The 26,378-nt window shown below is 35.0% G+C and overlaps 3 protein-coding genes across 4 annotated transcripts; 2 read left to right on the top strand and 1 right to left on the bottom strand.

Moving 5' to 3' along the window:
• Positions 1-887: 887 nt before the first annotated feature.
• On the top strand, positions 888-3,088 carry LOC127801636 (pentatricopeptide repeat-containing protein At1g10270). Its single transcript, XM_052336925.1, is given in 2 exon segments — positions 888-1,196; positions 1,198-3,088. Coding segments are annotated over 2 exon segments (1,776 nt in total). The 5' UTR covers positions 888-1,007; the 3' UTR covers positions 2,785-3,088.
• A 4,734-nt stretch (positions 3,089-7,822) lies between these two features.
• Positions 7,823-12,332, bottom strand: LOC127801637 (glycosyltransferase BC10-like). 2 transcript variants are annotated; one of them, XM_052336927.1, is made up of 3 exons: positions 11,938-12,332; positions 11,098-11,832; positions 7,823-8,831 (listed from the first exon to the last, which is right to left on the bottom strand). In XM_052336927.1, the coding sequence occupies exons 2-3, from the start codon at positions 11,662-11,664 to the stop codon at positions 8,190-8,192; spliced, it is 1,209 nt and encodes a 402-aa protein (XP_052192887.1). In that variant the 5' UTR covers positions 11,665-11,832; positions 11,938-12,332; the 3' UTR covers positions 7,823-8,189. The 2 variants fall into 2 exon arrangements, with proteins under 2 accessions (XP_052192887.1, XP_052192886.1); XM_052336926.1 differs by having other exon boundaries at positions 11,098-12,332.
• A 3,850-nt stretch (positions 12,333-16,182) lies between these two features.
• Positions 16,183-23,553, top strand: LOC127801634 (chloride channel protein CLC-c-like). The gene is given in 8 exon segments (XM_052336919.1): positions 16,183-16,543; positions 17,162-17,362; positions 18,411-18,588; positions 20,511-20,773; positions 21,284-21,365; positions 21,367-21,554; positions 21,938-23,066; positions 23,418-23,553. Coding segments are annotated over 8 exon segments (2,313 nt in total). The 5' UTR covers positions 16,183-16,361; the 3' UTR covers positions 23,508-23,553.
• Positions 23,554-26,378: the final 2,825 nt, after the last annotated feature.

Genomic DNA, 26,378 nt, shown 5'->3' with positions numbered 1-26,378 from the left:
TTTGAGTTTGACAATTGATTATTTCGATATATATTATTCTTAATTTCATACATAAAGAATATGAGAATATTCAAATATATTACATTGCGTCATTATGTTAAGAAGATGTCAAGTTAATTTCTCAAAGTATTATTTATTTTTAATTATTTTTTTAACTTTATATGTGGATATTATTTTTATTTATGGCTAAAATTGAGTTTCTTATATATTTTTGTAAATAATTTATCTATTTAAAACTTGGCATGTGCCACTAAAAATTTATTTATAATTTTATATACTACTATTACGGATTGGGTTTAAGCTGATCCATAACAATAAATAAGGAGAAAGATAGCAAACCAAATATATATGAATTTGAAGGTTATGGTTAAAAGGAAAGTTTATACTTTATAATAAATTATTTTGTGTGAATATTATAAAGAAAAATATTATAAAATCATAAGTAAATTATATGGTTGGTATTTGAATTTTGTATTTTTAATAAATTAATTATTATATTTTAATTTTTATAACAATAATCACTAAATTTTATTTTTTATTAAATTACATATTTTTTGAAAATTTTATTAAATTCTATTAATAGAATCAACATGATATATATTAATATGAACTTCAAAATCGTTCCAGCGTGGGATTTTAAATTAATTTAATATTAAATATTTTTAAAATTTATGTTAATATATGCTTCGTTAATTCCTGTTAATTTATTATAAATACAAACTTCTAAAATTAATAATATAAGTATAAATGGACTCCAAGGCCCACTGGGCCAATGCTAAGAGGCAGGTTTTAGGTTTCGCGAGAAATTATCCTGTGTGACCGTCACAAACAAAAATATCACAAGGTAAACATCATATCTATATATATATATATATATAATAATCTCAGGGAAGGGGTAACTAGGGTTTAAGCTCTGGTTCGTATCTCCTCCACGTTCTCTCAATCTTCTTTCCATCTTGAGGGGGGTAACTAGGGTTTCTAGTCTTCTTCCCAATCGAACAACAACGATGTCTCTGTATCGCATCCTTTTGCGATCTCTCCGAAGATCGTCGTCTCTCTCCGAAAGCAACACCGCCGCCGCAACGCAAACCTTAGCTCTTAGCCAGAACGACCACATCGATCGCAGCTGCCAGCCCCGAAACCCTAGCTTCGTGATCCCTGTGCGAACGTTCGCGTTCTCCTCCGCCGAGGAAGCCTGCTGCCGAGCGCCGTCGCAGGAAGCGGCGCCTCCGTATCGAGCCACCGCTGCACGCCCTCCGCAGGGATCCCAACGCACCGAGGCCGCCGCCGGACCCCAACGCTCCCAGGCTTCCTGACTCGACCTCCGCCCTGGTTGGCCCCCGCCTTAATCTCCATAATCGCGTGCAGTCCCTCATCCGAGCCGGCGACCTCGACAACGCCTCTATCGTCGCCCGTCAGGCCGTGTTCTCCAACACTCGCCCCACCGTGTTTACCTGCAATGCCATCATCGCCGCTATGTACCGGGCCAAGCGATTTGATGACGCCGTTGCGCTCTTCCAGTTCTTCTTCAACCAGTCCAACATCGTTCCCAACGTCGTATCGTACAATTTCCTTATCAACACCCACTGCGATGCTGGCAGGGTTGATGTTGCTCTCGATGCGTACCGTCAAATTCTCGAAAACGCCCCCTTTAGCCCTTCCCACGTGACCTATCGGCATCTTACAAAAGGGTTGATTGATGCAGGCCGGATTGGTGAAGCCGTTGATTTCCTTCGTGAAATGCTGAATAAAGGCCACGGTGCGGATTCACTTGTTTACAATAATTTGATTGCTGGGTTTCTTAATCTTGGAAATTTGGAAAGAGCCAATGAGTTTTTTGATGAACTTAAAGAGCGATGCCTGGTGTATGACGGGGTTGTGAATGCAACATTTATGGACTGGTTCTTCAATCAAGGGAGGGATAAAGAAGCAATGGAATCTTATAAGTCATTGTTGGATCGACAATTCAAGATGGTTCCAGCGACCTGCAATGTCCTTTTGGAGGTTTTGCTTAAGCACGGGAAGAAAACAGAGGCTTGGGCACTGTTTGATAACATGTTGGATACGCACACTCCACCAACCTTCCAAGGGGTGAATTCAGATACTTTTAACATAATGGTTAATGAGACTTTCAAGTTAGGGAAGATTTCTGAAGCAATTGATGTGTTTAGGAAAGCAGGTAAGAAGCCAGGGTCGAAGCCGTTTAACATGGATGTTGCTGGCTACAATAACATGATTGCAAGGTACTGCGAGCTTGAGATGATGGAGGATGCAGAGAAAATGTATGTGGAATTGTTGTCCAAGTCTCTAAACTTGGATGTGACAACTTACAGGACCTTAATTGATGCTTATTTTAAGGTGGGGAGAGTTGAAGATGCTCTGCAGAAGTTTTCAAAGATGGTGGAAGCTGGCTTGAGAGTGATTCCGGAATATGCTAACAGATGGTTCAGTACATTGATTGAGAATGGTAAGGTTATTGAGTGTACACCGGTTCTGACCAAAATGGCTGAAAGAGATCCAAAACCAGATGCTACGACCTATGAGATTGTGATTAAGGGGCTTTGCAAGGAAAGTAATTTTGATGCAAGTCTTGATTTGGTGGGTCAGATGTTGAGGTACGGTGTTGGCATTACACCTGCCCTAAGGGAATTTTTAAATGAGGCATTTGGGAAGGTAGGTCGAGGTGAGGAGATTGAAAGACTTATAGCAATGAGAGTACCTCATTATCCTGGGTATCGGCGGCCGTCAGGAGCTCCTCAGATGCCAGGACCAGTAGCAGCTTGATTTTGTGATATAATATCACCATCATTGAAAATGCCCTCTTATGATTCTAATATTTGATTTGGGTAACAGAAATTCTTGAAATGTTATGTTGTCTCATTACCTACAAGTTTGAGGAGTGTAATTTCACGTCAGCTTTGATCACGAGCTAGTTCTTTGGTAGGTTGTCAGTTATAGAAGTCTATGGGCTACTAAGGCTTTTGCATTAGTTATTGACTAGTCTCATTTGGTGGCTTAATTATTTTTGGTGGAACCTCTCCATATTTAATGAAAGTTTTCTAATGAAGCATTTTTGTTGTTTATTGTATTTTGGTGTAATACATGTACGCACAAATATCTTTCTTTCTGTTTTTTGCTAGATATGCACAAATATCTTTGTAATGGAATGCTTGAGGCATCTTGTGCACAACATGAGACGAGCAAGGGCAAAGGGTCCTGAGGTTAGACTTTTGAGCTCATCAATGTACAATTATTTAGCATTTCAATGACACAGCATAACTGTTTATGATGCTGCATGAATAAAATTTGAAATGTTTTGCATGCCTATGCTATGTTTATTATTTTGTTATTGGTTGTAAGGGCTATTTCTGTCATGTATGCAGCCCTGGAGTTTTTCTCTGTTGAATTTGCTTTCTCTGATAAGTAAATTCAGTTTAAGACATTATAGATGTTTGTTGTATTCACCGAGTAACAACAAGAAAACGAATGCTGTGTTTTCCTTTTGATTTTTGGAGAGTTTATGATATATTTATGGCTCCTTTTGTGACCATGAAAATGGTGCTGGTGGTAGTGCCAACAACAGTAATAGCAACTAATGACAACATTAACAATATGATAGGCATACATCACAGACATATGACGTGAAGGGTAGTTATGACAGGAAGAAAAGAGGAAGGTATCTCATCTCTGTAGTGGAGGAAATATTGCCTGCCTCTCCTTTTGAAAGGGAAAGGAGATAAAGGGAAGGGAATAGAAGGAAATTCTTCATCCTTTCGTTTGTTTAAATAAAAAATTATTATGGAACAGAATCTGAAGAGATTAGATAGGTAAATTTGAAATTAATTGTAAATACTTTGTACAAAGTGGGAGACATTTGGAAATATGTCAAAAGTATAAAATACCGGGTCCCTGTTCCTCCAAATTGGGGAGAAAAGGAAGTAGTGTAGACCGTGCAGTGCTCGAAATTCTTTTACCCTCCTGCCTTTCCTGCCCTCTCTATATAACTGCTTTAACCTCCTAAAAGATCATCCCAATTAGGTGAAGTATTGAATCTTTCCCTTCAGTTGTTTCACTTCCCCCCGAGTTGTTCAATCCTGATGGGTTATAAAGAGTTGAGATCAGTGTTCTAAAATACACTAAGCGCTAGTTAGACGCTAAGTTAGATGCCAGGTAGGCCTAGCGTCTAAGGTGCCTAGGAAAAATATATATTTTTTAATTTAATTTTATTGATGTCATTTAAGATGAATAAACAACAACAACAACAGCAAGATGATGCTTGCTATAACTTGCTGCAAACATCAAGGAGAAAGATGGCGCAACAAGTAGCAAGGAGCAAGGTGACAAGTTTAGGCTACGTGCGACCCAAGCGACGACAAGTTCGGGTCGCGTCTGACTAGAGAGAGTGACGACCCATGCAACAACTCTAGGCCGCGCGTGACCCAAGCTACGCCAAGTCTAGGCCATGTCCGACGAGAGAGTGTATGACTCAGGTGGCGAGAAGTTCAGGCCGAGCGTGACGTAGGTGGCTAGGTGCCGCTTGGGCCACCTAGGCGTTGCTCGGGCCCCATTAATCAAGCCGACGCCTAGAGGGACCAATTTGGCCTTAATCATGGGCTCTAGGCGGCCACCTTTTAGAACACTGGTTGAGATTGTTTTCTCTCCCATCAATAAGCAAGAGGGATGGCAATTGCAACCACAACTGTGGGGAACCGAACTAGTCAATGCAGTTAAAGACCGTTTAATTGGGTAATAGTTTGGTTTGGAGAAAACCGAACACTGTTTAAATGGATATAGTTTGGTTATTGTTTTCATTAAATCAAAATAAAAAACTCAAACCAAAATCGAACCGAATGTGTGGATAATCGAATTAAATCGAACTGAATATACATATATATAATAGATATTTATTTATTTAATATATTATATATACATATAATATATATATTAACTAATGTATTTTTTTACAAGTATTTTAACTAATGCATTACAAATGTATAAAATATTTAACATTTATAAAGTAATAACAAATAAAAATAAAACCTAATCTTAAATTATTTTATTTTTATCAATTAAATAATTATATCCAAAAAATTTAAAATTAATTTATAACTTTATGCAAAAAGAATGTAACTTTATTAGAGTTTGTCTTTATTTGTCGTGGAGTTATAAAATTTTTATTTGCAAGAGTTTATTTTTATTTGTTGGTATGGATCAAATTAAAAAAATTATGATTAAAACTGAAATAGAATCGAAACTGAATGGTTTGGTTATAGGTTTTTAATTTTCAAAATAAATGGGTAATAGTTTGATTTTGGTTTAGTAGTTTGGTTTAGTATGATTTTGACAAAAATCAAAATCAAATCGAGCAACAATTGCCAACCATATGTATACTATAAAAGCATCAAACAGTGCTGCCTGATGATGGAAAAAGAAGGGAGCAGGGTAACAATATTTGCTACCTTTATCTTCCAAGAAAGCGCAAAAAGAATGCCTCTTATTCGTTCAGAGAGTCATTTGTAAGAAGAGTAAATTTGATCTTCAATCTCTACAAAGGCTGCAAGAGGGCGTCATATCAGAATGGTCCTTTTCCTCTTCCTCTTCCTCTTATTTCATGGGGAATATGTAACCGTGCACGGTGATAGTATGAACATCAATTATCAATTGTGAAACGGATTTAGGTCCGTCTTGGAACTTTTCATAGGTCGAAACTTGATCTATTTTATATAGAAAATTAAGAAATTTCTCACCTTTAGAGTGTTTGATGATAGCTTGTTACAAGATTTCTTAAATGACACACAAGTTGGGTCTTTGGGCTATTAGGGAAGGCATCCCCTGAAATGGAAGGCTGTATTTTTAAGAAATTGAATTGGTTTCAAACATTTATGGCCAAACTCATATTTTTGCTTTTTATGTTTCACATTTTTTTTTTTCATATGGTCACTCAAATATTTTGTTTTCTTAATTACATTTATATACTAATATTTTTTTAGTTAATTTAACCTTTTTATTTTGAGATTAATTTAAATTTTTATTATTTCAATTACACTGTTGTATTTATATTTTTAAGTTAATTTAATTTTTATATTTTAATGTGTAAAAAAAATATAAAGTGAGATAAGTCTATTTAAACTTTTTTTTATATGTCAAAATATAAGGGTTAAATTTAAATTAATTTAATTTTTTTATATATTAAAATATAAGAATTAAATTAGTTCGAAAATATAAGTATAAAAGTATAATTGAAATAATAAAAAATTTAAGTTGTTAAAAAAATTAAAATATATAATTAAAAAATATAATATACAAGTATAATTAAAATAATAAAAAATTAAATAATTACATAATAAAAACGTAATAAGAAGCGGCAAAAGTATAAATTTGGCAAACATGTATTGTTGTATCCTTTAAAATGCATTTTGCTTTGTCCAAGGATAAGAGTTTCTTTGTGTGGTTAGGTTTGTAAGTTCCTCTAGTTGGTAAAGCTTCATCTGGAATTGAAAGGCTAGAACATATCAAGTCACATATCAATCTTTTAGTCTTTTTAAGGTTGAGACAGTAACATTTGACGAGAACCCACTGCATGTGTCAAGTATTAAAGAAATCCCATATACAAGAGACAAGAAGATTTGAATAACTTGTTCAGGACACATGTTAAGTGATTGACTCATAATAAATTGAGATTCATATTAATAAGTTGCGGGTTTAGTTTCTTGTTATATGTAGTGAAATAAAATCTACACATATGATTTATTTCCTCTGTTAAAATTAAAAGTATGAGCAACGGAAGATCGTGTAAGAATGATAATTTGAAAAAGATCTAAATAAGCCTCCATTAGTGGATATGGTGCAAAGGTAAAGTATTTAGAGTTTCATATGAAGTATCAGAATTCGAATTAGTGTGATGATTTAAAAGACAATTATTATTAAAAAGTAGCACTAATCTTGGAAGATAAATTTCACTCAATGTCCAATTTTGAGTGTGTATAAAGTGTGCCTGTGTTTAGATTTACTTGAGAGTGCATTAGGGGAAAGATCACTTATCCTTAGAGATTAGTCGGGCAAAGTTTAGACATCTCATGTAAATAAAAAAAATCTAAATATAATTTGCGTTATGGCTGGATCATTGGACATATTTGGAGATAGAATGGACATGATTACATGCACAAATTCAGCTTTTTGAACAAAGCTGCAGAAGCTTGGCATTGAGGACCGAAACCGAATTAGTATTTTTATTTCTTGAATTTTTATTAATTTTTTTGTGTTTGTACTTAAAACTTTTTATTCTTTTAATTATAATCTTATATTTATACTTTTAAGTTAATTTAATTCATGTACTTTGATGTATCTTTCATATTATAATTTAAACTTTTTATTATTTTAATTATACTTATATATTTTTATTTTTAAATAAATTTAATTCTTATATTTTGAGGTGTAAAAAAAAAATGAGATGAATTAGCACTTTAAACAAAAACTTTGGCTAATTTGTTAAGTTAGAAATATTACTAATAATTATCATCTTTTGTTCTCGTGCTATCATTTTACTTAATCATTTACAAGGATTAAATTAATTTAAAAATGCAATACAATGATGTATTTGAAATAATAAAAAAATTTGAGTTTGACACAAAAAAAAAATTAAAATACAAAGGTTAAATTAATTTAAAAATATAAATTCAGAAGTATAACTAAAATAATAAAAATTTAAACAATTACATGAAAAAATAAAAATAAAGGATAAAAATACAGGTTTGACTAACTTTTATACCTTCTCATCATTAATCATATTTCCCAATAAGATCAAAACCATACGAGGCTTAAATGTCTCAACTGCTTTTATATTTCCTTAAATCCCAATTACTTTAAGACACTAATGGTGAAAACCGAAACCACATGGGACACGGTATAAAATGTCACTTTCCCAGTTAAAAGACTAGGAAAAATAATTGAGGATGCAGTTATACAACGGAACCTATTCTTTAGTTCTGGTAATTTCAGCCAAGACAGGCGCTCTTATGATCATATTTTTGTACCAAAGTTCTGCACTGTACATTCAAATATGCAAGCTATAACCATAAACAATGTGTGAAAGCCCTACCAAGGTCGGTCTAGGATTTCCACCAAGTTAACAATCTAATCTAAAAGGAGAATGGAAATGGAGAAAACTTGCCTAAGTCAAGATGGCAAAGTCAAATTTTCATTAGTGTAGATGTGAGGTTGAGTAAGGGCTCCAGTGCACCGGGACCAAACTTCCTAGCAAAGAGGTAACAAACAGACGTCTTCCCTGAATTATAAGAACAGGTAGTCCCGTTGTTCCTTATTGACTGTATAAAACCTTCAGTAATGTTAGTTTCCCGGAAGGTGGCGGGGTGCGGGCCTCCCATCGACCAATCAACCCACGTCAAGCTCCGGTTTGCATTGAGCGATCCATAGAACATGTGTAGGAAAGTTGGAAGATAATGCTCGTCCGGGTAGCATGCTGGCTTGCAATGCTTCCTGAGGAGGCTGTAGTATTTGCTGTCCGAGACAATTATAGTAGCCAGAATCCGGTGAACTTCAAACCACTGGGATCCTTTCCGCCAATCGGAGAGTTTAATGTCTGGCTGCATGCGACGATTGTATCTGCCCCGCCCGGAGCGGGAGGGATCATCGTATGTCTCAACAAAGCTGTGGTTGGATCCTATTAGGTACTTGTAGATGGTAGAGAAGTTGTAGATGGGGATGCAGCTCTCCGAGAGAAGAACAAACCGCTCGTTGGAGAAGTCAAGCAGAGCGTTGGCCAGAAGTCGCCTCTCTGCATCTACAAGCGATACTGACCCCCATGAAACACCCTGGGAGGGCGAAGAAATGCTTTCAGATGGAGGATTGAGGAAGGTAAATGGTGCGATAGAACTGTCAGAACGTTTACAACGTCGAAAGAAATTAACAGTTACAGACAAGCAATTTTGCTAGATAATTCCTTAATACTACACTATAATATTATGTATGCATTAGTATTGCCCAGCCCAGGTACCCATGCCGTTTCGTCCTTCTCAAATTGAGTAGCTAATGATTCCGAAAACAAGCTACCTAATAATTGTTTGAATTACAACTTTATTAGGTTGATTCCCAATATTTTACTAGTATTAACATTAAATAAATGTCTAGAATACTTGTTCCTCCTAGTTTTGGTCTTTTCTTGTAGCATTTGATTTGAGCACTTGATCTTGAGACGGCTCTCTGTAGTCCGTATTACATTTCTTCAGCATCCCATGTAAATTTGAGTTATCACAAGCCGGATTAGTTCTTCATTCAGTTATTTAAACTTTCTAAGGAAATAAATAATAGGATTCACCAACAGGAAGGTACTGTTGTCAACCATCATGAATAATATGATGCTCCACTAGCAGTCATGTACTAATATACGTGGATCTGATATTTGCTTCCCCCAAAAAATGGATCAACTATTAACCTACCTACTCTTCCTTCTCCTTTCCTCTTAATATTCCATCTTTTTTAAGAAAATATTATTGGTTTCAAGTGGATTCTTCGCTCTCTTCCCTTCTTGTTTGTGTTCGGAGAGATTACTCAGTTTTTTTACCCAATGATGATAGGAACTTACTACTCTTAAAGTTTGTGTATGCACTAAGGGAACCAATTTGGTACACATAATAGCCCACAAGCCACCCATATCAGGTAAACACACAAAACTTCTATAAGTGGACTCTCTCTAGAGGGATTCAATCCCTAATAGCAGAAGAAGTCATTATAAACCTTCCTCACCAAGTCAACTTGTGAGTCACTCTATTATTTTGTTACAGTATAGCTTTTTCTCAATTAAAGTAATAAAATAAGAAGTCACTTTACCTAAATAATTGATGAACCATACACTCCCACATCTAACTCTGGCACCTAAGGGGAGATTTTCTTTATCATTCAGTTAGCTTCACTAAATAGAGTTCCAGAATAAAGCATCCAAAATCTAAAAGTTAATACAAAATGGATATCCACCACTAAAAGTTGATACACCTCATCTACTGCAGGTCAAAACTTCAATAATGAACCTTTAGAATTGCAACACAATTAGGTTAGGTGAGCTAGTACTTTAATGAGTTCATGGTTGACAGGATAGGGTTAGCCAAGATGGTTGGAACAGTTGGGGGTTCAAACTTCGAACTTTAGTCCACGCCATCCATACTGCTTTCTTTATTTTTCGAACCGTATCCGTAAGCAATATCTCGATTTATTTCATAAGTTTAAACAGTTCACTAGTTTCTCAAGGACATCACGTTTCCATCCCACAAATCTTTTAAGGAAGCATATTCGGCAGCTCAGGACCGTGGTTCCTCCAGTAGTTAGCTCACAATTTTTTTTTTTTTTTTTTCATTTTTCCAAGTTCTGAGCAAAATTTAATGAGAACATGAACTGGAATGAGTCCCCATCTGACTAATGAAATTCTGCAGCTTCTCCAGTTATCCACGGGGTAGGAGAAAAATGCCCTCAGGAAACAACAGTTGTATTGAGTTGTCATCTTTTCTAACTTAGCCAACTCAAAAAGGTTCTTCTTCTTAATGCTCCATCTCATAGCTCAAGTAATAACTAAATAAAAGAAAAAGGAAAAGGGAAAAGAAATATTTTCAAAAACTCATGTTACACTCCCCGCGAATAAGAAGCTTTTTCCCGTACAGAATTTTCCTATATCATATACAAGCCCATATTTGCACAAGATATCAAGATCGGGAATATTAATGTTTTCTAAGACAAGTTTCACTGTCTACTGCTTCTTATAATCCAGCGTGAAGAGAGGTCTTAATAGTAAGATTGTCTTAACCATTCAGCTACAGGCAAAAGGAGCTGCTGCAGAGGGAACATTTGAAGCACTTAGGCTTAGTTCTCTTCTAAGAAGAATTAATGACTTACGTGCTGCCATCGATTGCGCCCTAAATCTAGGACTAGGAGCAGCTTGGATCAAACCACATCATATCTTCCATTGATAACCCGTGTTTATTACTTCCATACAGATCATATCAAGACCCTTAGCCAGAACTAACTAAATCCAAAATGTAAATATATGTGCAGGTTCATGAACAAGAAGATTCATCTTCAAGCAGAACATACCTGACTAGGAATCTGGCGTCTGTAAAAAGGAGATGTACTGGATACATTAAGCTCATAGCCTGGAATTGCATGAACATAAATCGAAAATAGCTTCTCGTGGTCTTGGAAGAACCTCTCCCACAATGGCAACATTGGCAGCTGTCCCCTTGTCAAGAACATAAAAGCCACTTTGGGAATTCTAGCATAAGGAAAATCTGCCTTCCTTGGCACCATAGAAGCTCTCCAAAAAAGCTCCTCATCCGACATACCATGTGTCAGATTCTTCGGTCCAAGAAAGCTAGCCATGTTTTGACAATCCTCCTTCTCACACTTCTCGACAATGGTACAATTCTCACCACTGACCGCAGGCACCAGATCATATTCAGATGCATAATTCCTGTAGAATTGATCTGCCTGTAAGTTAAAATACCGATTAATAAGCGGACTTGAGGTCAGACCAATGACAACACCAACAACGAGGATGATCAACACTGAGATCAGTCTCACAAGTCCAACCGAGGAATCCTTTAATACGTAACCCGATAACTTCTCTGATAGATTATTTATCTCTCCCCTAGCGTTTGTCATCGCCTTTATTGATTTGCAGTAAAAGAATAAGTTAATACAATTGCCGCCACTCTTTAACTTAAAATTTAATCAACTTCCAAACTCTTCTCGGTTCTCTCAAGAATCCTACGGTGTCAGTGCGATCCTAAAAAACGATCTTTGACGTCGCGAAGAGCTCGCTGCACAAACCTGTCCAAATTCAAAATCGAACTTTGGCCTCAACCGATTAAATTCAATAAGGTGCACCAAATAGATGCAATAAAACAGCCGACATGGGCACAAAGAAGACTAAACTGCAAAACATGCGAGCTCGGCGTTAGTGAGCAACAATAAAGTTCTCCTATCCAACAACTCGTCTTGGAATCTGAAACCGATTCGGATTTCACTGCTCCCAGCTGTTGAAATGAAACTGCAATCCAACTGCAGTCACCGGAACAATCCAGCCGCAAAAATAGGGTTTTGCTCCTCGGAGAGGCAGAGAAATTGGATCGATAGCAGGGATGTACCGATAACGACAATCAGAACAAGCGGATTTTCAGATGAATCTTGAAAACAAGGAACAACCACGATAAATTTAGATTGAGATTCATGCGTAGATACATGAATGTAAACGCGGAGAGAGAAAGAGAGAGAGAATTTTGAAAATGTGATTTGGTGAAAAACCAGAACCGGGAATGACGAAGAGCATGTCGGTTTGGCTGCTGATTTAAATTTCGTTTTGAACTGCAAGACACACGTCCCCTTTAAATTTAAGCTTAATATATGAGTTCTCTCGCCAATTAAAAATTGTTGTGTTTAATTTTTAAGATATAAAATATTAAAATTTAATATTTTAATTATTAAAAAATATTATTTAATTCTTTATTGTGACTTAAAATAAATGGAGTCATTATTTATACTATGTTACATAAAAAAAATCATATAAAAAATACACATTAAATTAGATTTAATACATGAGTATGATATTTTTTTTTAAAAAAAAATTACTATTTGGTCTCTAATATGAAAAAAAAAATGACTATATTTGATAAAAAAAAAAAGCCCCTAAATTTAACATATTAAAAGATGACAAAATCTCTATCAATTAGTTTTTACTTTTTTGAGAATACATTAACCAAAAAATTAGTGATTTTTGTTATTTCTTTACTACTTTTGATGGTTCTTATTCCCGTTATATTCCTTGAAATATTTACGATGGTTCTTATTCCCGTTATATTCCTTGAAATATTTACAATAGCCTCGGTTAAGGCATAGGCCAATGCGTAGGGCTCCCAAAATTATTTATTAATTAAAATATAATTTTTTTATTTTTTGAAATGTAAAACTATTAATTTTATTTTATGTTAATTTTTATTTGAATACATGTCCTATTTATTTTGTTATTCTACTTGGACGAGGAGTCCACTCCTTAAATTTATGAATCATTTTTTAATATTAAACAGTTAATAGTAAGATAGATGTTATATAGACAATGAAGCCCCTAACTCCCAAAGTTCACTTATCATTTTGTAATATTAGGTAATGAATAGTGAGATATAAATTAATAATATAATAGGAAAAAAAGCAATAAGTGACGTTATTTTAAGAGATTAATTTGATAAAATTATTATTTGAATGATAAAAATTTTGTTTGAGGAATCTACATTGATCTGGGTATTAAAGAAAATAAATAAAAAGTAAATCGATAATTTTTTAATTTTACAAGATTTGACCGTGAACTCTTCATATTTTTTGCTTATTCAACACTTACATTTTCAAATCTTTTCCTCTTGTATATATTATTAATTGAAAAATATTTATTTTTTGAACTTGAATATAAAAATTTAATTAGTGATTTTATATCTCAAAAGTATGAAAAATAAAAATTAAATAATTTTTAATATCAAAGTGCCACCAAAGTAACTATCACCTATGGTCAAAAATATTCTTAAATCGATCATGATTTATAAGTAATACTTAAACTTTTATTTTTACAACTTTTGTCATGACTCATATAAAATAGGAGAAATTCTATCCACAACCAGTGAAGTTGTCCTGCACAATGCTTCACTAATTTTAAAATTTACATTTTAGCCCCATAGCTGTAGTATAGAGAAGAGAGAGAGAGAGAGTGTATGGGTCGGCTACCATGGCTGACCCCCACAAACACCAGTGCCAGACTTGAGTTTTTGGGCGCCCTGAGGCGAGACGTGAAAATGGGCCCCGAATTGTATAATAAAATATAAAAAATAAATAAATATTTATACCATAAGAATAAAATTAATTTTTTTTTAAATTTCTAATTAAAAATTATCATAAACGAAACAAAACGAAGGATACTACTATAAACGAAATGAAATGAAGAAGCAACCTAACCGCTGAAAGTTGAAGCAGATCTGGAGTTAGAGCATCTGAGAAGCAGATCTAATCTGATGACCCAATCGGCAATCAAAAGGTAGCGAGCCATCGGCCACAACCCACAAGGGCCAGCGACGGAGGGCAATGGTGAGCCAGCGACCGAGCAGAGCAGCGAGAGGCGATGTTTGCTAGGCGAGCGCCCAAGCAGCAAGCCACCGCCCATGAGGGCGAGGCAAGTCGTTGAGGACGAGCCATCGTCGATCGAGTAGCGAGAGGCGAGAAAACAAGGGTGAGGAGCAGCAAGAAAAGAGAGAGGCAGCGAGCTACCGGCAATGGAGCAGCAGCGAGAGGCGAGAGTAAGGGCGAAGGCGAGGCGCGATGGAGCCAAAGAGGTAGGGCTAAGGTAGCGAGTGAAAGAGAAAGAAGGATAAGGGTCGCGAGAAGGGGGGCAATGACGAGGCGTGACAGATCTAAAGAGGTAGGGTTAGGGCAGCAAGCGAAAGAGAAAGAGGGAAAAGGGTCGTGAGAAGGGGGTGGGCGGGCGGAAAAATGCATAGGGCCTTGAGTTGTGAAATTTTCATGGGCCCCTAGTTGTGAAATTTACATGGGCCATTTTCAATTTATGGGCCCATAAATTGTTGAATTTCCATGGGTCCCTGAGGCAGCTGCCTCATGGGCCTCATGGAAGGTCCGGCCTAGACAAACACACACGATTCCATTGCTGCGGCCATGGAAGTTGACCCACTTGGCGGCTGTCGCAGAGAGAGAAAGAAAGAGAAAGAGAGAGTGGGTCAACGCCAACCTCCTCCCCCCCCCACATATATATATACACACATACATACGCATGGCTGCGGCCGTGGCCATGGAACCTAGCTATGGCAGCAATTGGGGAACCTAGCATTCCCCGACTCAGGGCGATGATGGCAGCATCATGGCCTCCACCATCGCAGCTGACGAAGGCAGCGATATTGCCATTGTCGCTGGGGTAGGAAGGGGTCGGGGTGGAGGTTTCCGATGGGCGTGACCATACTCTGTGTGTGTGTATATATATATGTGTGTGTATATATGTGTGGACCGTTGTCTTATCTTTCTCTTCTCTCTGTATGGCTTGCGGCCATTGTACAGAGAGAGAGAGCGAGAGTGTGTGGGGGATGGGGGCTAATGGCGGTGGATCGTCAGCCATGACTGCCACTCGTATGTATGTATATATATGTATGTGTGTATATGGTGTGGGAGAGAAAGAGAGAGATGAAGCGGCAATCGAGAAAGGTTGGAGGAGATGGTGGGATATGGGTCTAAATTGAGAATTTTAAAATTAATAAAAAATTTTGCATGATATAGGCTGTGAAGAACAATTTCACACGCTGCAAATAGAATTTTCATAAAATAATTCGATAATTGGGGGCATAGTTTACTAGTTTTTGAAATAGTTATTTTTCAAACCTAGCATAGTGTAATAGATGCGTAGTTTAAGATAATGTATGTATTTAGAAAATATAAATATATAAATACCTTATATAGGATATAGAAGATTACAGAATTGTAAAAGAAATTAAAAGGGAAAGAGATCTAAAATATTTGTTTCCTAAAATTCCTGTTTGGTACTTATATATCATATCTCTCTTCATTTAATATTTAATTTCGATTGTTCAATTAATTCTTAACTATTAGGAGTTATAATTTGAATAAGAATTTGAGAGATCTATGTTATGACATATGATTAAATAAAAAATAAAAAATATATATTTTAGTAAATCCAAAAGAAAAATCTCATTGCTATTTAACAAAATATAAGATTAATAAATAAAATATCATAAAAAAAATAATATCACCGTGTCTTTATATAAATTATGTGATTAATCTAAATAGATGATATATGCGTATAAAAATATTATAAAATATATATAAAATTATTAATGATCAAGTAAATAAAAAACTAAAGACCACATTTTTATAAAAAAAATTAATATAATTGTAATATTATATCGTGATATAAAATATTTTATTATGATTCGAGATCATTTTTGATAAATTTAAAAATTTATTAACATATATATATATATATTCAAAATCTTTATACATATCTAAGATACAGCCGTAATATGACGATATCATTATTCCGCTGAGTAGTCGATATTTTCTCCCACCACTGGCTGGTCTCTAAGCCAGCTTCCAGCTCCAAGCTGGCATGATGGTTGATTTGTAAAAGAGACGATGTAGAGAGCTTGGAGGAGCAACAAACCTTTGCTCGAATTGATGATCGTCGTACGCCTTCTTTACTTCTCCATGATGATTTAGAGAAAGAGACAATGGCGAAGGTATATACGTGTACATACAGGTATATGTAGAGAGAGAGAGAGAGGGAATTGTGACGGAGAGAGATGGATCGGAATGACCTAGAACGCGAAGCAATGGCGGTGGTCGTGGATGACGAGGACAAGGAGGCGTCGAGAATGTCGATCAGAGAACCTCTTCTTCCGGCCAGGAACAGTCGGATCAACGTCTCCTCTCAGCTTGCCATTGTTGGCGTCAATCTCTGCCCCATTGAAAGCCTCGACTACGAGTACGCTTTTTATGTTTTCTTTTGATTCTTCGAATGTTTTCTTTTTTCTTTTTTCCCTTTGCATTTCCCGCTATCACTGCGTTTCTATTTCGCAGCGCCGATGAAATTTAAATATTTGGCGGTTTAAATGTGCTCTGTGAATTGCTTTCTTAAGATAATCTTGTGGTTGTTTGGTGCTGTGAATAGTGTTGGTTCTGAATAGATACCAGGTATCTGATGCAGGATCAGCATCCCATGATATGTTACTTTTGTTGCGGTGATTACAGGGAGGTCGATTTGAGATTTTGGTTTGTGAAATCGCCAATTGTATCCATCACATAATACACGTCGATTTATTTGAAATTACATGTGTACTGGATTTGAACGTAGTGTGAAAGATTTGTGTTCTTTGGAAGTGTTCTTGTTGTTTGCTCATGTGGACTTCAAACATAGGGTGAAAAATGAAACATATTATTTGTTTTGGCCATAACAATTAGACTTTCTTTTAAAAAAACCTGCTGATTTTACCTTTAGATTATTTGGCACTATCCATGTTGTACTAATCAAATTTGCACCTTTTCCATCTGTAATTTCGTGATCATTCAATTTCGTGATCATTCAATTATATGCATCTTTCAGGATTATAGAAAATGATCTTTTCAAGCAGGACTGGAGATCTATGAAAAGGATTCGGATTTATCAGTATGTTGTTCTCAAGTGGACTCTTGCACTACTTATAGGATTAACTACAGGACTCGTGGGATTCTTCAATAACCTTGCTGTCGAGAATATTGCGGGTTTTAAGCTTCTCCTTACTGGCAATCTCATGCTCCATGAAAAGTAAGCCTAACTCCCACCATTTATAAATGTCTGACTGTATTTTGTTATTTTTTCTTCTATGATTTATTTGCTTGGTTATGTTAGGGCACATTTGACTGCAAAATCATTTTTAATTTTTTATTTTCGTTTTCAAAATTTTATAAACATAATTTTCTTTTTTTGTTCACAAAATTTTAAAAACAAAAACAAAAAACTAAAAACGAAATGAAGTCAAAGAAGCCCTTAAAATGCAATTATTCTTGGTGCCAATTAGTTTTGGACAATGTCATATTTGCACCATTGTCATCATGGATCATGATCATTATTTTAATTATTGTTTATGGAAAATACATTTGCAACATTCTTTTTCTTATGTTTCTCATTCTTCCTTAGGTAAGACATGTTTGCTTTGTCCAATCGGGGACTTGAAATCTAGAAAATCTTGTGGTACATTGAGATATCTAGTTGGTGTGTTTCCATTGCACTTACTCCATTTCTTTCCAACTGCTGCCAACAAAAGGAAAGGCTCAGTGTCAAATCCATGGGACAACACACCAATAAAAGATCAGCTGGTACTCACTTCCTTCTTGACCAAATCAGATTGTTACTTCTCTAGAATTACCTGTGGCTGCAGACTCTTGCTGAATCGAGCACTACCAATTGATTTACAATTCAAAGGATCATTTAAAAGATCATTTGTATAAAATTTAAAAGCTTTCATAACCAACCAAATAAATCCATCAAAGAGAAAAAGATCTTTATTGCTCCACACGTGGACACTGGACATCACCACAATTCAGAGATTATAAAATTTTTATATAAATGATCTTTTAAATTTAGAGATTTTTTATTTATTAGATTTTTCCTGGTTATGTTTGGAGATTATATAAATGACTTTCTTGGCTATGTTGTTTTTTCTTTTATGGATTTAGTGATGTCCACATGTGGAGCATTCAAAAGATCATTTAAAAGCTTTATGCAAGTTCAACAGTCCATAATATTATATGCAATGTGATATCCCATGCAATTGTTTCTTTTGGACAACTTTAGGCAACTCTAAATTGTGCAGGTACCATCTGGCATTTGCAGTATATGCAGGCTGTAACATGATATTGGCGATTGTTGCTGCTGTTCTCTGTGCATATGTTGCTCCTGCAGCAGCAGGCTCTGGTATACCTGAGGTGAAAGCATATCTTAATGGTGTGGATGCTTGTTCTGTTTTGGCTCCAAGTACCCTCTTTGTAAAGGTTTGTCTTTCTGTCTCTCAAGCATTTATTGTCTTTAAAGTAAGAAGTTAAAAAATTAAAACAAATACTTGGGTCTAGAATCTTATATTTCTCCAGACCACCTGAACCATTTTCATAATCTAAAGTTCTTATTTCTTGCTAGCAAACAATTATGATGGTTTTTATGACTTAACAGTACATAAGAAGGAAGTTGGGCTACAATTGAACAGATGAACTGAACCCATCCTACCTTCTTGGGTTGGTTGTTTTGGTTATATTAAATGGTTTGGAAATCCCAGAACCGAAATAATTACATTGGTTATAGGGTCAAGAACCAACCTGATGGATAAACCCTTGTATATGTAAAGGTTGAAAATCAGAGCTAAACAATACAATTGGTTATTGTGTTTGTTCAAAACAAACCAACTCAAAAATTGACCCTAAACAACCCTGTAGCAATAAACAAGTTAATTAACATCTTATGTTATTAATTAACTATATCTTACATGGACACAGTGAACATAGTTTATCTAATGCAAAATTCTGTATTTACATAATATGTTCTGTAATTTTTTGGTAAAAGCAAGGTTCATATAATATTTTTATTATACCACCATGTTCACCCTGAATTTTCTCTAATGGGATTGGATTAATCTTGTATATTCAGTATGAGGTCTAGAAATTAAGAACCAATCGACGTGGTTTAAGGCGGGGCTATTACCCAAACAGACCCAATGGGTACATCTACCCAGAAGAACGTACTCCTTTTCTTTGGGCAAGGGAAAGAAAACTACAATATATTGTGACTTGTGAGTTTAAAATTTCAATGTCACATATCCTGCAAACGGAAAATGAACAACTAAGCAACATTTGGTGCCAATCCACGGGTTTCTTGCCATTATGTGATCTAGGAAGGTGATATGCATATAACCTTACCCCATCCTGAGGGAGATAGTTCCATTTTTCAGATTTGTATGGAGCGTTAAGAAAAACTTCTCTTATATTCTAGAGGGGCAAAGCAAAACTTTTCAAGAAATTCTTTTGAGGGGAAAGGGGGTTGCTTTATTAAAACATACTCAAAATCTTATAGGTAAAACTGAAGTTTGGATGCAAAGGAGACCATGGCCCCTGTCCATTGCCCCTAGTTCTCCCAATATTGGCAAGCATGTTGTCCCTTTGGGGCATCCAATGAAATTGGACTTAAATATAGGCAAGCATGTTCAGCTGGCTTGACTTTGATCTCTCACCTTCTTGTAAAAATGTATGAACCTGAACCTTCATGTCATGTACCTAGACCGTGGATTGCTACATTGAGGGTAGTTATAGCTATAAGAGAGTTGTACTTGGGGAATGCATTAGAAGTTGTACTCGGGATTGGATAACCGTTGTGGCGCCAATTCCTTGTTGTGGATCAGTATATAAGATCTGACCCAGCCTGTTTTTCAACTCCCTGAATACCATTGAAGTGATCTAATTTCCTGCCTCCAATTCTCTCTCTCTCAATCCTTCCTCCCTCAATTTTCATATTCTCTTCCCTCCCTTTCTCACTTCCCCGCCAAATTCTCTTCCAAATTGGTTGAGAACTCTCTGTCAGATCTCGGATCTGACACTTCAGTACCATTACAGTAAACCTATTCTCAACTATTCTTGACTTCGATCTCTGCAACTATTATTTTTTGCTGGATATTTGGCATTCAAACCGATTCAACTCATCATTGAGACACTAATTCTTGTCATTGTAAACTTTATCTACTACTTTTTTTCTTTGTGGCTATATGTAATTTTGAACTTCATAGCAAGCCACTGTTCTCAATCTAAGTGCTTATTTGGTAAGCTGACTTCTAGGAAGTTTTGTTTTCTAGAGGCTTATAATATTAATTGTCTGCTACAGGATCTTAGCTTTAAGGATTTTGTATGTTGTTGAAAGAGTTTATTTCTTCCAGATTTTTGGTTCCATATTTGGAGTTGCTGCTGGATTTGTTGTGGGCAAGGAAGGGCCTATGGTACACACTGGTTCTTGCATTGCCAGTTTGCTTAGTCAGGGAGGTTCCCGCAAGTACCATTTGACTTGGAAATGGCTCAGATATTTCAAAAATGATAGGGATAGACGGGATCTGATCACTTGTGGAGCTGCTGCAGGCGTAGCTGCTGCTTTCCGTGCCCCAGTTGGTGGAGTTCTATTTGCTCTTGAAGAAGCAGCTTCATGGTCTCTCTCTCTCTCTCTCTCTCTGTGTTTGTGGGTTGGGGGGGGGGGGGTCACATATGCACATGCAACTGGAATTTATGGCTCATATTTCCATTGTTTACACAAATCAGTGGCAAATGACATCATTGAAGGTAACAGGGGTTTAGGAAACATCTTTACTCCATAGATATCTATCTTCGTCAATGGTTTCTTTTAGCCTGATGTCCAAAATCTATATGATTTTTTTTTTTTTTTTTTTTACAAACAGCAAGAAAAGCATGAAGCCAAAAAGCCAAGGGCAAAGAAAAAGATGAAAAAGAAGTATGAAAAGGGTCATTTGATCATTTAATTAATAGCTCTAATTGAAATGATTCAAGACTTCTGCATAAGTATTGGGATAACCTGATCCTAATGAAGGTTACTTCGTTGACAAGTGCAATTTTTCTTCTTTCTTCTGTAGTTATGATTGTACCTAGCTTTGGAGTTTACTCTTCTATAGGCACTGACATCATCCTTTGTAATGTTGTTTAGGTGGCGGAGTGCTCTTCTTTGGAGGACTTTTTTCACGAATGCTGTAGTAGCTGTTGTGTTGAGATCTTTCATAGAATTTTGTCAGGGGTGGTAAATGTGGACTTTTTGGGCAAGGAGGTCTTATCATGTTTGATGTTAATTCAGCAGTGCCAACTTACAGAACGCCTGATCTTCTTGCAATTATATTACTTGGAACTGTTGGAGGCATCTTAGGAAGCCTTTATAACTACCTTGTTGACAAGGTTCTTCGCACTTATAGCATCATCAATGAGTATGTCCTTGTGATCCCCTTTGTAATAATAGGAATACATTTTTTAAGAGTTATCACCTGCCACAAATTTGACAGTTGGAGTTAGATTCCTGAATAGTTCCCAAAAGGTTTGCAACACTTGTGTCACTGAATGACAAAGTAATTTACCACCCAATCAACTTATTTAATAAAGCCAGCAGAGAATTGCTCATTCTGCTACTTTTCATTAATAATAATTATTTGGTTCTGATCAAATTTTTACATGGTTTATTTCTAATTTGTCTGATAATGCTAGGTGATTAGCTCCCTAGCTTTGTTCAAATTTTGGACCAAATTGGAAGCAGGACATGATTTTTTTTTTAAGCTATCTATGGCTCTAGCTGATTGTTGAAAATGAATTGCAGGAAAGGTCCTGGGTTTAAGATCCTGCTTGTTGTCACCATCTCCTTGCTGACCTCTTGCTGTTCTTATGGTCTCCCATGGTTTGCAAGTTGTACCCCCTGCCCCATTGGGCTGGAAGATGAATGCCCCACTATTGGTCGCTCAGGAAACTACATGAACTTTCAGTGCCCACCAGGCCATTACAATGACCTCGCCTCCCTCTTTCTTAACACCAATGATGATTGGATCCGTAATTTATTCAGTTCTGACAATGAACAAGAGTTTCACCTCTCTACCCTTTTTATTTCCTTTTTTGCGACATACTGCCTTGGCATTATCACTTATGGCATTGCCATTCCATCTGGACTCTTCATCCCTGTCATACTAGCTGGAGCCTCCTATGGGCGCCTGGTTGGGACTGCCCTAGGATCTATCTCCGAACTTGATGTTGGTCTCTTTGCACTTCTTGGGGCTGCTTCCTTTTTAGGTGGAACCATGAGAATGACTGTGTCAATTTGTGTCATACTTCTTGAACTTACAAATGATCTATTAATACTCCCGTTGGTGATGCTAGTTCTTCTCGTTTCGAAAACTGTAGCTGATTGTTTCAACAAGGGAGTGTATGATCAAATAGTAAAAATGAAGGGATTGCCTTTCATGGAAGCCCATGCTGAACCGTACATGAGACAGTTGGTTGCAGGTGATGTTGTCTCTGGTCCCTTGATAACTTTCTCCGGTGTTGAGAAAGTGGGCAATATTTTACATGCTTTAAAGATAACAAATCATAATGGTTTCCCTGTTATTGATGAGCCACCTTTGACAGTTGCACCAGAGTTATGCGGACTTGTTTTGAGGTCACACTTGCTTGTTTTGCTTAGAGGAAAGAATTTTACAAAGCATAGGGTTTTGACTGGATCAGAAACTTTAAGGAGGTTTCATGCATTTGACTTTGCAAAGCCAGGTTCAGGAAAGGGGCTCAAGCTAGAGGATCTAGACATTAAGGAGGAAGAAATGGAGTTGTATGTTGATCTACATCCGATTACTAATACATCCCCTTATACAGTAGTGGAGACCATGTCTCTGGCCAAGGCAGCAGTTCTGTTTCGCGAGCTTGGTCTTAGACACTTGTGTGTGGTTCCAAAAACATCCGGGGTAACTTTTTATTGCTCCCTATCCTATTTACTTTCTTCTTTGGTTCTCTATTTTTTTTTCAAACAACTCGATCATAAATTGTTGAAGACATGACAAAGAGCCGTACAAATAACTATGGATCATGGATGAGTAAATGCCTTGTTGATCACATACACTTCTTTCATCTGTAATCCTGATATCTGCGTTAACATTGTTGTTTATTTGCAATGAGTTTTATGATGAATAGAAAGTTGATATTATCGTAGTAGTTTCTGGACATTGGCTTAACATGTTGGCAGTTTCTTTTAGAATTTCTTTTAACACCACACTAGTTTCACATGCAATTCATTAACTGATTTTCCTGTTTTGCAGAGACCTCCAGTTGTAGGGATACTGACAAGGCACGACTTTATGGCAGATCACATTTTGGGACTTTATCCCCGTATTCTTAACCCCCCATAAGTAGGTTGAACGAGCAAAGTGCACATTGGTTTCGACTGTCTCTAGAAGGTACTTGATCATCTGCCAAGCATTATTTTGTGCAGTGCAATTAAGACCACATTTTTCATTACTTATGCTCTGAAGGGTAGGTTGGTGGAAGCATATTTAAGTCTGCTTCCATTTAAAAAAATTCCGTTGTGACTGCACTCTTTTATATATTAGTTTACAGTTAAAATGCCATTTTATACACAATTGAGTCAATTTAGAGCTGGAGTGTCTTCCAATTAGCCATCACCCTGGAGCATCCTTGCTCTTTCTTTGCTTTGAATTGGTTTGGTCAATTCAACGTTGATACAAATTATCGTAGGCATATCCTATAAAACTTAAAAGAATCTGTATTATTTGAGAAGAACGTTGCCTTGGATGTGTTATTGAGGCTACAGCATATGACATGGTGAGAATAGCTGGGCATGAACTATGGCAGTGCCCAAGCAAAGTGACCAAGTAGTAGTCAAATTGGTTTGACGCTAAATTTGTTTTGATAGAGAAGGTTTTCCATTTCCTGTACTTTAGGTGGCTTTGTCTTCACTTACAAACAAATACTGATAGCTGTCATTCTCTCCCTTTATATTTGCCCTTAATGTGATCGAATGACACAAGCCTGATTATCAACATATTGCATATGAGTTGAGATTTAGTATTTATTTGGGAATGTGTTTATGATGACCATAAATTTAGCATTCAATTCACTTACATCTCCTACTTGAGTTATGGTAATACTATTTGTATACTAACTGTTGGCCCTCATAATTATAAGTACCTCTTCATAAATTATCAATTACTTTTTAAAAATTATAAACTCTTTAATTTTTAATTTTTAAAGTGTATAGTGTTTAAAAAGTAGTTGATAATTTATGATAAAATATAATTCCTTAAATAAATACTTAATTTTGTGAGTTTCAAAAATTAGTGTACAAATAACATCGCCATTTATGTTAGGTGTATAATTGTAAATGAGAAGTTACAACTTTTTATTTTTATTTTTATAAATGGACAAAATTTTCCATATAAAATTGGCTCAATGAGTTATAAGTATTTTTTGTTTGTTATTAGTCGTTCTTAAGTGAAATAATTATCAAATGAATGTCTCCAATAAATGGTTATTTACTAGTCCGAGTGGAATGCTTTTTTCACAAAAGAAAAAAAGAAAAACTGATGACATCATGAAATTAATTATAATGTGATATTATAATTTAAACTATAATGGTACACACTGTTTTACTAAAAAAACACAAATATTAAAATTAAATCTAATTTATATGTTTTAAGTTATAGATAGGAATCATTAGTTAGTTATATATATAAAGAAAGTTTAAACCAAGGACAAGGTAGTAACCATCCTCTGTCTACATAATATGTTATTTAAAGGTGTTTAAATGAGCTTCTTTTTAAAATAAAATTCAATGGATTTTGAAGGGTTTTAGTTCTTAAAAATAATATTAATTCATTATCTCTCCATTTTTCTTCCTCCCAATTTTCTCCTTCTTTTGATTTTTTAAATTGCATAAAAGGATACGGATAGTTTGTTGAATAATATTAAAAGAAAATTGAGTAAATTGCAATAATCACCCCTGAAGTTAAATGTAATTGCAAAAGTATCTCTCTTATTTTAAAAATAACAATATAATCTCCCTAATAAACAACCAGCAGTGACCATTAAATTTGAACCCCTTTTACATTTAGGTTTGACTGTGAATCTATAAGTTTATCTAGGTTTGATCAAATCAAAACTTACTTATTTGAGTTTAAACAAAGTTTAGATAAACTTATAGATAAAGTTTAGACGAACTTATCAGTTCGTACCCATATAAGGTTGAATTATGAGAAAAAGAAAAATAATAGTAATTTCTCGATAATAATGGTGGCAATAATTATTTGATGGGCAAAAAATGAACGAGGAGAAAAAATAATATTGAAAGAAAATAGAGACAACAACTTATCCACAGTGATAGTGATGACAATAACCATTCGGTAAGTAAATAAGTAGTAGAGATAAAAGAGAAAGAAATAAATATTTTTAAATATGAAGATATTTTAGTTATTTATAAATATTTAACCGTAGTCAATTAACAATAAAGAGATATTACAACACAATATTAAATTTTTATGATATTTATTGTATTTTCTCAAATGAAAATGATAATTTTTATAATTAGTCTGTTAATATCTATAAATATTTGCGTGGCCATATTATATATCTTTTTCTTTTTCAAATTTCATTTTTTAACATGGAAGTTTTGTTCGTTATTTAAAATCATATGAAAATCACTATAAAATTATAAACTATAAATTGAGTGATTTGAATAAATAAAAACACAAAAATGCTTGTTTTCGAACTCACACCAAATACTACTTGATTTCTTTTTAGTCTAAATAAAAAAGAGCTGATCCCAAACACTTTTGACACATAATTTATATAAAACAAAAATAATAAACCAATATGATATAAAATGAAAATGAAAAAATGATAAATTTTTCAAAAATGTATGAAACAGAAAAATGTAAATGAAAAAAAAATATGACAGTCTATTTGTAAATATAAATTTTAATATAAAAAATTATAAAAATAATTATTCAATCAAATATAAATATAAATTCTATCATCTATTCAAACAAATATAAACAAAAGTTACTTCAATCTCTAATGTGGTTATTGAAATAGTAAAAATAAAATTACTTTTAAAAATAAAATTACTTTTATTTTTAACGTGGTCGTGGAACAAAAATGCGTTTTTGATTTAAAATATATTTTCAATTTTTTTAATGTTGTAAAATGGTCCAAAAACTTTTATAAAACTATGAAAATTGCTTAAAAATATTTTTTAATGTGTT

This window comes from Diospyros lotus, chromosome 5 (assembly GCF_014633365.1).
Source record: "Diospyros lotus cultivar Yz01 chromosome 5, ASM1463336v1, whole genome shotgun sequence".
In the NCBI taxonomy this organism is placed as follows: domain Eukaryota; kingdom Viridiplantae; phylum Streptophyta; class Magnoliopsida; order Ericales; family Ebenaceae; genus Diospyros; species Diospyros lotus.
This window is presented reverse-complemented; position numbering and strand designations above follow the sequence as displayed.